This window comes from Corythoichthys intestinalis, chromosome 2, assembly GCF_030265065.1.
Source record: "Corythoichthys intestinalis isolate RoL2023-P3 chromosome 2, ASM3026506v1, whole genome shotgun sequence".
In the NCBI taxonomy this organism is placed as follows: domain Eukaryota; kingdom Metazoa; phylum Chordata; class Actinopteri; order Syngnathiformes; family Syngnathidae; genus Corythoichthys; species Corythoichthys intestinalis.
Window position 1 is genome coordinate 53,246,674 of NC_080396.1, and position 14,688 is coordinate 53,261,361.

Below are 14,688 nucleotides of genomic sequence, written 5' to 3' on the forward strand. Positions count from 1 at the left end.
ATTGTGGCCAGATAGTCTATTCTCTGACCAATATGAAGGGGAAAACGTAAGAAAATGAATTTTATTTTAATATTGTCACAAATGAAATTAATTATTCAACTTTATAACCCATAATTGACAACTTGGAAATTACATCTTATCTATTTGCGTTGGTTGAGGGAGAACGGTTTTTCAATTTGTTCAATGACTATGCCTTTAACTTAAAACACTTGTATCTCAAATAATTTTCCCCCAATGAAATGAACTGACATCCCAGTCATCCATTCTATGCTTCCCACATAAAAAAACATTTTTTATTGGATTTATTAAATAGAATGTAAATGATTAAACAGTTTGCGCATTGTGCATAATGATTAATTTGATCCCTGGATTGCGGCCACTTGCTTCCTTGTCAGACTGTTTGCGTCAAGTACTGTCATGTAAATTAGCAGTATGATGCTCATACAACTCCAATGTGGTGTTCAAGTTACAGTAGACCAAATAAAATATATTTTGGTGTGATTCTTCATTGTCATAAAATTTTTCAACTTAAGTAAGGTCTGGAGAAATCAAGCTGATTCTTCAGCACATACATCCCCTCAAGCAGCAAAATTGTTAGGAGTGATGCGAGTCAGCATCCTGGTCATTGTCATGGTGCCTTTACGCATGTCATCAAATCAAATCAGAGTTATGTATTTGGTCTGCTTCTTTTCAGGATGTGCAGCAGAGTGTAGCTTGAAATTGTGAGGATTTTGCTCAGGTGCCTGTGCTTGTGTGTTTTTTTTTTGGGTACTCTGTCTCCCTCCTACATTCTAAAAACATGCATATTAGAGTCAATGAACACTTCAAATGGCCTCCGGTTGTCAGCATGAATGTATGAACAGCTCATCCACGGCCCAAATGGTACAGAAAATTGGTCACAATACATATCATTAGAATTTATTTTTTTTTTGATCGACCAGGTGACTTCAATGCCTGCAATGTAAAAGACAACATCAGTGTTTATTTGCATGAGACTGGGGGAGGGCTACAAGGATTTCTGTTTTATAAATAAAGTGCTGTAAAACACAATCCTATTTTACACTGGGAAAAACACAAAGAAGAAAAATTGACTCAGTGTGAAATCTGGGTCTGTTAAGTTGCTCACATACTGGTAGCTGGTATAGTACACTGCTGTAAGTCATTGATTATTCAACTTGTAACAGTTAGTTGCACAGTCTGCCGTTATACAGTATGTTGCTGCCATTGATAGACAAAGATATACTGTATGTGTAATGATTATATATATATTTTTTAATCTGAAAAAAATAAATGAATTGTGATAATTTCCTACACCACACCTGAAGTGAACGCACCCTACACTGGTATCACCCTAGACCAGACATGTCCAAAGTCTGGCCCGGGGACCAAATGCGGTCCTTGGTCAAATTTCATCCGGCCCCCAGCTTCTGTCATAAAATCAATAACATCTGGCCCGCACACAGACTTAATAAATTGGTCAGCAGTACTGCTACCAGCATATGAAGTAGCTTACACACTAAATGCTGCTTCTCATTTACCCACTTAAAGGCAGCAGCACTCTAAGCAACATTACCCCGTGTGACCCTTTACTCCCAATTTTCTAAAATGGCGACACAAAAAAAAAAGTAAGTTCACTGCGACACTTCAAGGATTGGTGGAAATTGGACTATTTCTTCACTAAAATACGCAACTACTGTGTCTGTCTCATTTGCAAAGAGACAGTCGCTGTTTTTAAAGAGTTCAATGTGAGGCGATATTACCAAACAAGACACGCTGACATTAATGGCAAGACTACAGGGAAGATACGTAGCGAGAAATTGAATCAACTTGAAGCTAGTTTAATTTTACAGCAGCAATATTTCGCAAGGGCCCGAGAGTCGAAAGAGAACGCCACAAAGGCTAGTTGATAGCTTGTTGAAATTATTAATTAAAAAAATAATGAAGCAAATGTGACACACGGAATGGATTGCTAAAATTTGCTTCAATATATTGTTCTACGTAAAGGACGTCAGCCAAGGTCGGCCCCCCACATTTTTACCACACCAAATCTGGCCCCCTTTGAAAAAAGTTTGGGCACCTCTGCCCTAGACTGTTATCACTGACCTAAAAGGTGGATACCTGAATTACTTAAAACAACTGCTAATTCCTTCAACCATTTTATTAAACCACAAAATGTTTCAACTTTACACTGCACCTTTTGGAAAAGACTGAAGTTGCTGAAATTTAATTAATCTTCCACAATTTTTTTCTACTTGTAATAAAAGACAGTGTTGGCTGTTGTGATCACAGTATGACTACTTTTATCCATTGTCCCAATGTGTTCTCTTTTAGTCTGAAATTGGCTTCGGAAAACTTGAGACCTACATCAAACTAGACAAATTAGGGGAGGTGAGATGCGAATATTGAAGCTGTGAAATTCAAAATTTTCCTTTAGGATATTCACTGAATTTTTTTCTATTTGCCAGGGAACATATGCTACTGTTTTTAAGGGGCGAAGCAAACTAACAGACAACTTGGTAGCTCTGAAAGAGATCCGACTGGAGCACGAAGAGGGTGCACCGTGCACGGCCATCAGAGAAGGTTTGACTATATCACCTGCAGCTTTCCTTTTTACTGCTGAGTTTGTATTTGGATTTGACCTACACTCTCGATGTCTTCTCTTTGCAGTGTCTCTACTGAAAGACTTGAAGCACGCCAATATTGTCACTCTCCATGACATTATCCACACTGACAAGTGCCTGACACTCGTTTTTGAGTATCTAGTGAGTGCATGTCTATGTGTGTGTGTGTGTGTGTGCACTGTACTGTTGTGTCTACTAATGTAATATGTGTGTCAACACTAAATTGTGTTATCAGGAAAAAGATCTGAAACAGTACATGGATGACTGTGGAAGCATAATGAGTGTACACAACGTCAAGGTACATTGTTTGGTCAACAATTAGAGAAATTCTGCAGTTTAATGGGATTATATTCCCTCTATCTCCACTCCAGATCTTCCTATTCCAGTTGTTGAGAGGTCTTGCCTACTGCCATCGAAGGAAGGTCCTCCACAGGGACCTCAAACCCCAGAATCTACTCATTAATGAGAAAGGGGAGCTGAAACTCGCAGACTTTGGTACCGTCCTACTTTACTAAATTGCCACTCTGTTGAAATTCCTCGCATATGACTTTACCCCGGAAAGGAAAGCGCTGCGTTTCATCGGGGATAGAATACGTGAGCTGTGCTGCAACAATTTATTTTAAAAAAAAAAAAAAAAAAAAAAAAACAGTTCCCCTGAAAAAAGTTGATCAAATAAAAAAATCGAACTACAGTACTTCCTATATTGTCATTTTGTGATATACATTGCCTTGCAAAAGTATTTGGCCCCCTTGAATCTTGCAACCTTTTGCCACATTTCAGGCTTCAAGCATAAAGATATGAAATTTAATTTTTTTGTCAAGAATCAACAACAAGTGGGACACAATTGTGAAGTGGAACAACATTTATTGGATAATTTAAACTTTTTTAACAAATAAAAAACTGAAAAGTGGGGCGTGCAATATTATTCGGCCCCTTTACTTTCAGCACAGCAAACTCACTCCAGAAGTTCAGTGAGGATCTCTGAATGATCCAATGTGTATAATGTGTGTAATCAAGTCTCCTTATAAATGCACCTGCTCTGTGATAGTCTCAGGGTTCTGTTTAAAGTGCAGAGAGCATTATGAAAACCAAGGAACACACCAGGCAGGTCCGAGATACTGTTGTGGAGAAGTTTAAAGCCGGATTTGGATACAAAAAGATTTCCCAAGCTTTAAACATCTCAAGGAGCACTGTGCAGTGTGCAAGCCATCATATTGAAATGGAAGGAGCATCAGACCACTGCAAATCTACCAAGACCCGGCCGAACTTTCTTCTCAAACAAGGAGAAAACTGATCAGAGATGCAGCCAAGAGGCCCATGATCACTCTGGATGAACTGCAGAGATCTACAGCTGAGGTGGGAGAGTCTGTCCATAGGACAACAATCAGTCGTACACTGCACAAATCTGGCCTTTATGGAAGAGTGGCAAGAAGAAAGCCATTTCTCAAAGATATCCATAAAAAGTCTCGTTTAAAGTTTGCCACAAGCCACCTGGGAGACACACCAAACATGTGGAAGAAGGTGCTCTGGTCAGATGAAACCAAAATTGAACTTTTTGGCCACAATGCAAAACGATATATTTGGCGTAAAAGCAACACAGCTCATCACCCTGAACACACCATCCCCACTGTCAAACATGGTGGTTGCAGCATCATGGTTTGGGCCTGCTTTTCTTCAGCAGGGACAGGGAAGATGGTTAAAATTGACGGGAAGATGGATGCAGCCAAATACAGGAACATTCTGGAAGAAAACCTGTTGGTATCTGCACAAGACCTGAGACTGGGACGGAGATTTATCTTCCAACAGGACAATGATCCAAAACATAAAGCCAAATCTACACTGGAATGGTTCAAAAATAAACGTATCCAGGTGTTAGAATGGCCAAGTCAAAGTCCAGACCTGAATCCAATCGAGAATCTGTGGAAAGAGCTGAAGACTGCTGTTCACAAACACTCTCCATCCAACCTCACTGAGCTCGAGCTGTTTTGCAAGGAAGAATGGGCAAGAATGTCAGTCTCCCAATGTGCAAAACTGATAGAAACATACCCCAAGCGACTTGCAGCTGTAATTGGAGCAAAAGGTGGCGCTACAAAGTATTAACGCAAGGGGGCCGAATAATATTGCACGTCCCACTTTTCAGTTTTTTATTTGTTAAAAAAGTTTAAATTATCCAATAAATTTTGTTCCACTTCACGATTGTGTCCCTCTTGTTGTTGATCCTTGACAAAAAATTAAAATTTTAGATCTTTATGTTTGAAGCCTGAAATGTGGCGAAAGGTTGCAAGGTTCAAGGGGGCCGAATACTCTTGCAAGGCACTGTAGATACATTCATGAAATTGGGGAGCCTATATTATTTGTTTAAATGATGCATAAGGACAAGCCTTCACATTTATAACCACTGTACAGGCAATTTAGAGTCTTAAATTAAACTTGCAAATGCAATCTGTTGACTGTAGGTTAGAATATGAATGAAATAAAAAGTGTGTTCTGCAAACTCGACAAGTCAATATTTCCACTATTCTGAGCGTCGTTTCCCTCTTTAATTAAGGTTTGGCACGCGCCAAGTCTGTCCCCACAAAGACCTACTCAAATGAAGTAGTGACTTTATGGTACCGACCTCCAGATGTGCTTCTAGGCTCCACTGAGTACTCTACGCCCATAGACATGTGGTAAGCAAAGCAAACACATACAGGCTTCATTTTTATGCAAATCTAATGTTTATGGCATTAGAATTAACTTAACTCCTCACTGGAACAGATTAGGATAGACACAGAAGTGGTTTGCTCTCTATGTTAGTGTATTTCTTGCTTTGCTGTTGAAAACAAGTTTTGTTTACACTGGGCTAAGATAACCTTAAGGGCACCTGCATAAATTGGCACCTTCATCCTCTCCTAAATGTTGTGGCTGTTACGAAGCACTACTCACAAATCTACATCTTGCCAACATGTTCCACACATTCTTACTACTGTGGACCAATAGTGGGATATATCTAAAACTAATACTCAACCTGTTTTCATCCTACAAAAGAGCAATTTGAAATAAAAAAAATCATGATGGGGATGATCCAATCCAGTATCAGTATCATGTTTCGATACAAGTTTAATTGATGGATCGTAATGATCGATGTGAAAATTTCGATCCATTAGCAATATTTCAGGCCACGAATATGCTTATACTCCATTCGCTGCCAAAATGTGATTTGGGAGCGCCTTTACAGCACTCTCATGAAACTTCATTTGGGCTTTAACGGCAAAAAAGGGCACGTTGCGAAGAGATGAACGCCTTCAGCACGACTCATTATGGTCGTTTTCATGTATTTTGGGGTGAAAATACATCTCTAGACCTCCACGTATTTCGTGCCGCTCTCGTCGCTGCCAAATGCCCACTATTTTTGGCTACAGCCATGCAGACGAGCAGTGTGGAATTCCTGTTTTTCAGCGATACGCGGCTTTGTCTTAATAGCCTAAAAAAAGTGGCTGTTTACTGCGGATTGATTGGTGCAAAAAAATTGAATGCCAGAAGAGGGGAGGATGGCCCATGTCAACAATGAATGCATGGTTTGCCACTTTCTTTCATGCACATGCATAAGGCAAAACAAAAACGAGCCTTGATTTAGCCACGCGACCGTTTTGTCCCGCAGGAAGTAACACAGCACGAGGATAACCAATCAAACATGTTGTCCAAGGCCCACTTAGCTTCCCAACAACGAGCCTGACATAAACTAGATTTTGTGCCCCACCCCCGGTTTTTGTGTTGTTGTGGATTTTGTTGTCATCATTCACGTTGTTTTTGTGAATCACTGTGCAGGGGCGTAGGCTGCATCTTTTATGAAATGATCACTGGAAGGCCTCTTTTCCCTGGATCAACCGTGGAGGATGAACTTCACCTCATATTTCGTATCCTCGGTGAGGTTACACAAAGAGATTTCTAATGCAATTTCTTTTTGTTTTGTCTTTTACTGACATCCATACATTGACAAACCTGTAGTAGTGTAATTTTCTCTTGCCAAATACATTTTGTTACCAGTGATGTTGTATTGACCTGCAACTGGTTAATAGAATGAAATGTCATCTCCTCCAGGCACCCCCACAGAAGAAACCTGGCCTGGCATCAGCACCAGTGAAGAGTTTAAGACATATAATTTCCCCAAATATACTGCAGAACCGCTTGTTAACCACGCTCCTAGGTATGTGTGTGTACTTCAAAGCACACAAATCACAAAATTAATGTGTAGCTAATACCATCCCTATATGCAGTATAGTAGTTTCATGAAAAAATAAATGATTGGAATGATTCCTTTGTTAATTGCATGCAATTTCACACAGTGTTCACAGCCCGCAATGAGCGCTTACAGCCATACAGCCGATTTAGTGATTTATTGCTACACATGTAATAAGATCAGATGTTGTTTATTTATATATTCCTGTAATATTCACCAGAGGCTTATTATATTTTCCTTTGCAAAGAAAATATGGCTCGGATTATTGAGACTGTCAGAGAGTACTAATTTCACGATTTTATTGGGGTTGTGGAGTTGTTGTCTTTTTTTAATTCAGAATTGCATTGCTGTGTAATGCACTTGGGGGAGAGTGTAAGAAACAGCTATCAGCTTGATCCTATAGTCACACGAATATAATATGTATTAATTGGTCCCATAATGTGTACAATTGCTCCACAGTTTGTGATGTACCACAGGATAAGAATTTGACCTCAATGACCCCTGCTCTCTGTTCTTTTGCATGCAGGATAGACAACGATGGTCACGACCTCCTCTCAGTGCTCCTGCAGGTAATCCGCGTACAAGCAATCAAAGACATATTACAGGGAAATTTTGGTTATTCTTTTTTTTTTAAACCCCTTCTCCATATCCGATTCTAGTTCGAGGCAAAAAAGCGAGTGTCAGCCGAGGATGCTCTCAGACATGCATATTTCAGAACTCTTGGCGAGCAGGTTCAAATCCTGGCTGACAGTGAGTTAACTATTGCGAACAGTTCTTGCTCTAACAATCACCTGAGCGACCCTCTTACCTTGTGTCTTTTGTTCTCAGCTGCGTCAATCTTCTCTGTAAAAGGTGTTCAGCTCCAAAAAGACCCTGGGAAGAGAACCTCAGTCTACCCAGAGTCAAGTAAGTCTCTTAAAATGGGAAATTTGAAGAAAAAGACAAGTAATTAGGATAACATAGTGGGGAATAAGACAAGGACAGGCCACTTCTTCCTTTCTCTCTTGCTTCCTCTTTGCTTTTTGTTTTCTTTCATGCCGCTGTGTGTTCATACTTGCTGAGCATCACATTCATGTTCCAAATCGATGATTCGATGATACGAACCGCGGCTCCTGTGAGACATGACCCAAGATGTTGCACTTTTGGGAGTAGTGGTATTGCTATTGTTACTTAAGAAAGAGAAGGAAAATAGTAATCATTTTCTAAACAAGCAAACATTTTGGAAACAGTGTGCAAAACATGATGACAGTATTGACACTGCGTATAATGTCACAGACAAGAGGCTGTAAAACTCTTCTTGTCATTCTTTGTTAGACAAATTGCACGAATGCATTCATTTTCAACATGTACTTTAAATGAAATTGACTGTATTTGCAAAATGCACAAACACTTGCAGATTAGCTCCCTCTTAACAAAAGTTGTGTTGGGCTTTTTGAATTGTTTTGTTTGTAAATGACTGTAATTTGCAGTGGGAGTTGAATAAGTTTGAGTGCAACTCTCCATCAAGAACTGTAACCAGGAAAGTGCACGCAGACCAACAAATTCACAGTTGATGTGTGTTTGTGTCTTTCTTTGTGTCGCTGTTGTCTTGTCCTTATAAACTTTCTCCTTTCTTTGTCTCTGCACCCATTCACTCTATCGCAATGTTCATTTTCTCCTAAATACTTTCTGTCTCCCTTGTGCTCCCCACTCCACATACTTCTTTATTCCCGACTCCCAACCCTAAAAAGCGATGGCCCATAAGCTAGGCTCCGCACCCTCGCAGTACTTCCAGAGAGAAGCAGCCAATCCCAGGCCTCAGAGTCACAATCTGTCCTCCACTTCTACTGGCTGAGTGGCCGCTAACATTCTGGTAAATACGGTCTCTTTCACACTGTCTCTATCATCATGTTTTCTCTTTTTTTAAGAAAAAAAAAAAAAAATCTATTTGGCCCCTTTTCCATTCTGCTGTTGCACTTTTTGTTTGCAATACCATGTTGTATGTCTGTCCTAGTTAATAAACGAGAATTCCTCTCATCTTTCCTTGCAGGAAACTCTGATCTAGTCCTTATTATCTTTTTCTTTCCTCTTTGGCTGTAGCTTTTCATGTCCTCCTGTTTCATGTCCTGCACACATATCTAACTTTCATTTAGCCCTCTTTTTCTTGGAACAAACCTTTCTGTCAGGGAAGAAAAGAATACTAATGTACTGGTAAAAAAGCGGGATCTGGCAGGGAGTCATTTGATTCTTTTTATTTGTAGTCCTCTTTAGGTTTCTCCAGTGAGAGATGTAGTCTTTTTGTTGAACCTTTAGGTAAGGGCCTGAAGTGGTGTGCCTTTTTAATTAGTGGCATGGATATAGTGTGAATTTTCTTGCAGTGTTTGACTTGATACAGGTAAGTATATTCACACAGGTTTCTTTGCATTTTAGTTACTAAAAGTGAAGAAATATAACACCTACTTTAATTAATTTGTTTTATTATTTGTATTTATTATGTAGACTTGAATTGAACGTTTCCACTGTGATGAAAAATTGGCAAAGCCTCATTGTTCATTATAACATTTTTAGTGATTGGTTTGCTCAGATGTTTGTTTTTATGTGAATCATTAAATGTTTTCATCATTTTTATTCCCCAACTTGAACATCTATCTTAAAGCTTATAGGCACCCAACCTCTAATACTTTGACTGCCTTGACTAAAGAAGTAATAAGGAAACCCAGAAAGAAGCTCCTCATATTGTATAAATAAATCCCTGCGGCCAAAATATTCCCGAGAACCTTTGGTAGAAGCAGTTCTGGTAGATAAATGCAAAAATGCTGTGGGAATAAAATGTGCTTGATCACATACTGGTGCAATTTATATCCTGTCATTATTGTATTTCCAATCATATTACCTTCTGACAAATATCATTGTCTGTCTCTCAGCTCAGGGGAAGGGCAGACGACAGAGTGTGTTGTTCTAGCCGTGTTGGATGGTCCCAGAAGCAAGGAAGTCCGTGACTGAAGGAGCTTACCGTTCTGACACAAACTTTCAGCGATCATACCACGCGCAGTGAAGGACCGACACACTCACATTCAAAGAAAAATGATTCCCATGTCCACATAGAAATGTGAACAGAACAGATGTGGGACTGAAAATTTCATACACAACTCAAGAATAATGCCCCCGAGGACAGGAAAAAAGACAAATCTGAAATTTGTCTAATCACAAAGGAGAATAGTGGGAGTTTGTGATTTTCCATGCTGCTATTACTGCTGCTGTCCAGATGAGGGCAGTGCTAATGTTGGCCAGAACCGAACTTAAACTTGAAGAAAGAGTAATGACATTGGCCCGAATTCATCTGAACTTCCTCAATCTTTCTCTTCCCACTCTCTTGGACTATTGCTGTACATAAACAGACTGAGCTCTTTTGTCAAGGAATGCCTCAGCCTCAATTCAAACTAAAAATATTGCACCTCACCTTGACCCTTTATTATATAATCTCTAAAAGACACACGGAAACACACACAAATACACACATATTAGCTTCATTTTCTAGCTCCATGTCGCTGGCTTTTGCGCACACACAAACGCTACCACTTTTATTTCACTTGAAAGTCCAGTGTGTGTATCAGTGGAGTTTACAGAGATGAAATTTAGCACCTTATTACTGTCCTGTAGAGGTCAGGGACACTGTCAATATGGTACTTTACCTCATCTGTCCGAGTTGGGTTGTAAGTACGCCGGAGATATTAGGGTATGATGAATCTAAATGATAAACCAAAAAATAAAACCACTTATTATTGGAAGTCATTCTAATCATTGACACTGTAAAGCTCCAGTAAACAACTTGTTAGGACAATGAGTTCAAGAAAGTGTACAAGTCCTCACCTGCTTATCCTTAGATACCCTTTGCCTTGACTCACAACTTATTGTGTTTGATACTACAGGCGTTGTTGTTGAACTGTTCTTTGCACCTAATTTTACCTCTTTGGATCACTAGTAGTTGATTCAACATCCCAATCCTCTCCAGACCAGCAGCTCCATGTGCAGTGTCTATTTTTACACTTGACTTTATTCCTATTTGTATATAAGATCTTACTTTGTACTTCTCAGAAGCAATGGTATTTCCAACAAATGGTATTTCTCAGTCTTTGCTGTGCTCCCGCTGTTATAGTTGGCCACTGGCTGGGAACGTGTTGCACATTCCTTGAGCTCAGGACTTAATTGCTTGTGTTGTTTTGTGGGTGCTGCAAGGTGTTGGCTGAACCTCTGTGAATCCCTATTAGAGCAGAAAATGTTGCCCCCAATTCCTTTGCAAGGCTTTACTTATGAAGTATATTTCTGCATTGATGCACCAGTTTTGTGTGTTCCCTATTTTCTGTTCTTTAGACTCCAATCAGACTACCTAGTTTATATCTTATCCATCTCAAAGTATGTTTGTGCATTCCACATGTCCATGTATCCATATGGTATGTTAAATTGCAGGAAAAGGAACATCACCTGTGCGAGGTTGCATGGCATGTAAGCTAATAATCATTGCTGACATTGACCCCAACAAAATGAAAAAAGGATTTGACAACAATGTGATTTGGTGCTTTGGGACCAGATAACAACTTGAGTGTATTCTGTACACATTAGTCTGTAGAAGCAGATCGCCGGGTCGTTAACGGGACTTGAAGCCCTCTGACACAATGTTGTTTTGTATTTCTTGCTGCCAGGAACCTCCAAGCACACAAATGCTTCACACACCAATAAATCCACCCATCAACATGTACTGTTTTGCTGAGATGGATTATGAGTATACAAGTAGATTGGAGTGTCACGTTTGTCTGGCGCTGAACTGGGATGGCCTTGGACCGAGACGCCATCCCAGTTCCGTGCCGGCTGGGGCACTCCCCAACTAAGTGCGTGGCAGTATGTAGCATGTACATAGATGATCGCTCACTTTGTAAATATAGAGAAGTGTATAGGTTTGATACAGCTATTCACATTCTGACCTTTTGTGTTTGTTTAATGGAAGTCATAGCAATATTTCTGTAATCAATTAAAAGCCAAGATAGGGAGTAATAATGGGATGTTGATTATAAAAAGGGGTGACTGTGAATGATTAAACTGTGAGTCTTGAGAAAGAAAGCGAGAAGGACATTGGTCTTATTTTTTTGCTGTTTAACATGCAAACAGTTTTGATTAATTGGATTTTAGGAAGAGTCGCTAAAAAAACACCTATTTTTGGGTGATTCCAGTGAAAGCCATAATGGTAAGGTGATGAAGGTCTTGTGCTGAGTTTTTGCTAAAGGAGTAAAAAGAGACATGACACCACGTTATAAAATAAAAATTGTGTTATTAACCCTTGTTGTTGTATGTCTTTATACAGTAAATATTTGACGCTCAAATATTGGTAAGTCAAAAGAGTTCCTATTGAGTACAAGGCACAGAATGCGCCAACTTTCCATTTCGAAAACTGAAAGAACACTGAAAAAGTTTCTGCTCTTGCACTCCTCTTTAAAAGAAAGTGCAATATTTTAATCCAAACCACCTGTTGTGTTTGATAGAACAATATGTCTATATGCTACCATTGCAGATTTGTGGCGCATTAAGCCCCGAACTACTTTTAATTTGTCCGTTTCAAAAAACCCCCGTTTACAGACGTCCCGCAACCGCTTTTGTTTCAACGTAGCCATTGAAAGAAGGTAAGTCATTATATTTTTTATTCAAAATGTCTGTCATTTTTAGCAAATTTTTTTGTTCAAAATCATTAATTGATGTCTAATATTTAGTTAAAAAAAAAAAAAAAAACGACTTTAAAAAATTATTCACTCGCATATTTGAAACTTTTAAACAAATAACGTCACAATGAAAAATTTGGCGTCTGTAAAAAAGTCACGGATATCTACCTCATAACTATCGCTTAATTTTATTTATTTATTTTTTTTGATACTGTCGCATTTTCCGGATATGTTACATGATAAATAATCGATCCGGACAAAAAAAAATTGAAAAATAACGTTTAAAAGGGTAACTATATGAAAATCTCAACCACTCATTGTCTCCGATTTCTGCATCGCGACCCTTGTTATATCACTATGTTTCACCCATAAAATAATTTTTTTAAAAAATCTGGCTGTGGCCATTCACAGCTGTGTCTTGACACTCGGTGATACGTGCTACATAGTTTTTGGATGGAAACAAGGTAAGTACGCAATAATATCTCGTTGAAATCATGGCGTCTTTAATTCTCTCGCGTGCTCTCGCATCCAGTTAGGGTTTTGCTGTTTAATTTTTTTTTTCTTTTTTAAATGCCCAAATGCCCTCCTGTTCAAATTTTTTTCCCCCCAGAAAATTGAGATTTTAAGCTTTCCAATGATGCATCACACATGCATATCGGACAAATTTGAAATTCGGCCAAACTGGGGGTCTCAGAGCGGAACTTCAATTCGCCTGAGTGTTTTCCGCCATATACTGTATAGTTCTATGAATATACTGTATCTATACAGTAAAGGCCAGAAGTTTGGACACACCTCATTCGTGCGTTTTCTTTATTTTTATGACTATTTACATTATCACTGAAGGTAATAAAACTGAATGAACACGTGTGGAATTATGTACTTAGCAAAAACAGGTGAAATGACGAAAACATGTACAATATTCTAGTATGTTTAAAGTAGCCACCCAATGCTCTGATTACTTTTTTGCACACTCTTGCCATTCACTTGATGAGTTTTAAGCGGGAGTCACCTAAACTGGTTTTTGACTTCACAGGTATGGCTTTTCAGAGTTGATAAGAATTTATTGCTTTATCAATGAGGTCAGGACCTTCTTTTGTGTTGCATTGAATGACATGTGTCCAAACTTTTGGCCTGTACTGTATATACATACACACACACATATGGCGGAAAACACTCAGGTGACTTGAAGTTCTGCTCTGAGACCCTCAATTTGGCCAAACTCAAAATTGTCCGATATGCATGTGTGATATATGTTTGGAAAGCTTAAAATCTCAATTTTCTAGGGGGAAGAAAATTTTTAAACAGGAGGGCATTTTTTTTTTTTTTAAACAGCAAAACCCTAACTGGAGGTGAGAGCATGAGAGAGCATAATTAAAGATGCCACTATTTTAACGAGATCACGCACTAACCTCTTTTCGATCCAAAAACTCCATGTAGCATGTATCACCTAGTGTGAAGACACAGCTGTGAATGGCCACAGCCGGATTTTGGGGGGATTTTATGGGTGAAACATGATCATATAACAAGGGTCGCAATGCAGAAATCGCAGACATCAAGGAGTGGTCGAGATTTTCTTTTTCATGTATTTACCCTTTTAAACATTTTTTTCCCCAATTTTTCTTTGTTTGGATCGATTATTTGTCATCTAAAATATTGGGGAAAATGCGACAGTAACAAAAAAAAATATTAAGTGGTAGTTATGAGATAGATATTCGTGACCTATTTACAGACATTTACCTATTTTTTTCATTGTGACATGATTTGTTTAAAAGTTTAAAATATGCAAATAAATGATTTTTAAAAGCCTTTTTAAAAAAACAATATTAGACATCAATTAATGATTCTAAGCTAAAAATGACAGTCATTTCGAATAATAAATATAATTACTGGGCTTTTTATGGTTGGGGTGAAGCAAAAGCGGTTGCGCGACGTCTGTAAACAGGGGTTTCAAGGGTAAAACGGACAAATTAAAAATATTTTGGGGGCTTAATGCGCCATGCATCTGCTATGGCAGCATATAGACATATTGTTCTATTAAACACAACAGTTCTTTTGTTTAAAATACAGCAGTTTATTTCAAAGAGGGGTGCAAGAGCAGAAATTGCTTTTTCAGACTTGTCTGTGTTTTCTGCCATATATACTAGTATATATAACACCGCAA

The 14,688-nt window shown here is 38.7% G+C and overlaps 1 protein-coding gene across 8 annotated transcripts in view; it reads left to right on the forward strand.

Annotated features, from left to right (window-relative positions):
• The window catches only part of LOC130931926 (cyclin-dependent kinase 17-like), a 62,715-nt gene extending 50,572 nt beyond the window's left edge, over positions 1 to 12,143 (forward strand). For 5 of the 8 annotated variants that reach the window (XM_057861166.1, XM_057861185.1, XM_057861221.1 and 2 more), the window contains 13 exons: positions 2,332 to 2,388; positions 2,466 to 2,580; positions 2,668 to 2,762; positions 2,857 to 2,919; positions 2,993 to 3,116; positions 5,170 to 5,290; positions 6,429 to 6,526; positions 6,702 to 6,807; positions 7,367 to 7,409; positions 7,500 to 7,590; positions 7,669 to 7,746; positions 8,571 to 8,692; positions 9,744 to 12,142. In XM_057861166.1, the coding sequence (XP_057717149.1) occupies positions 2,332 to 2,388; positions 2,466 to 2,580; positions 2,668 to 2,762; positions 2,857 to 2,919; positions 2,993 to 3,116; positions 5,170 to 5,290; positions 6,429 to 6,526; positions 6,702 to 6,807; positions 7,367 to 7,409; positions 7,500 to 7,590; positions 7,669 to 7,746; positions 8,571 to 8,674 (1,095 nt within the window). In that variant the 3' untranslated portion in view covers positions 8,675 to 8,692; positions 9,744 to 12,142. Of the gene's footprint in view, positions 1 to 2,331; positions 2,389 to 2,465; positions 2,581 to 2,667; positions 2,763 to 2,856; positions 2,920 to 2,992; positions 3,117 to 5,169; positions 5,291 to 6,428; positions 6,527 to 6,701; positions 6,808 to 7,366; positions 7,410 to 7,499; positions 7,591 to 7,668; positions 7,747 to 8,570; positions 8,693 to 9,743 lie in introns of all 8 variants that reach the window. The other 3 variants (XM_057861175.1, XM_057861204.1, XM_057861158.1) reach the window with 2 other exon arrangements.
• Positions 12,144 to 14,688: the final 2,545 nt, after the last annotated feature.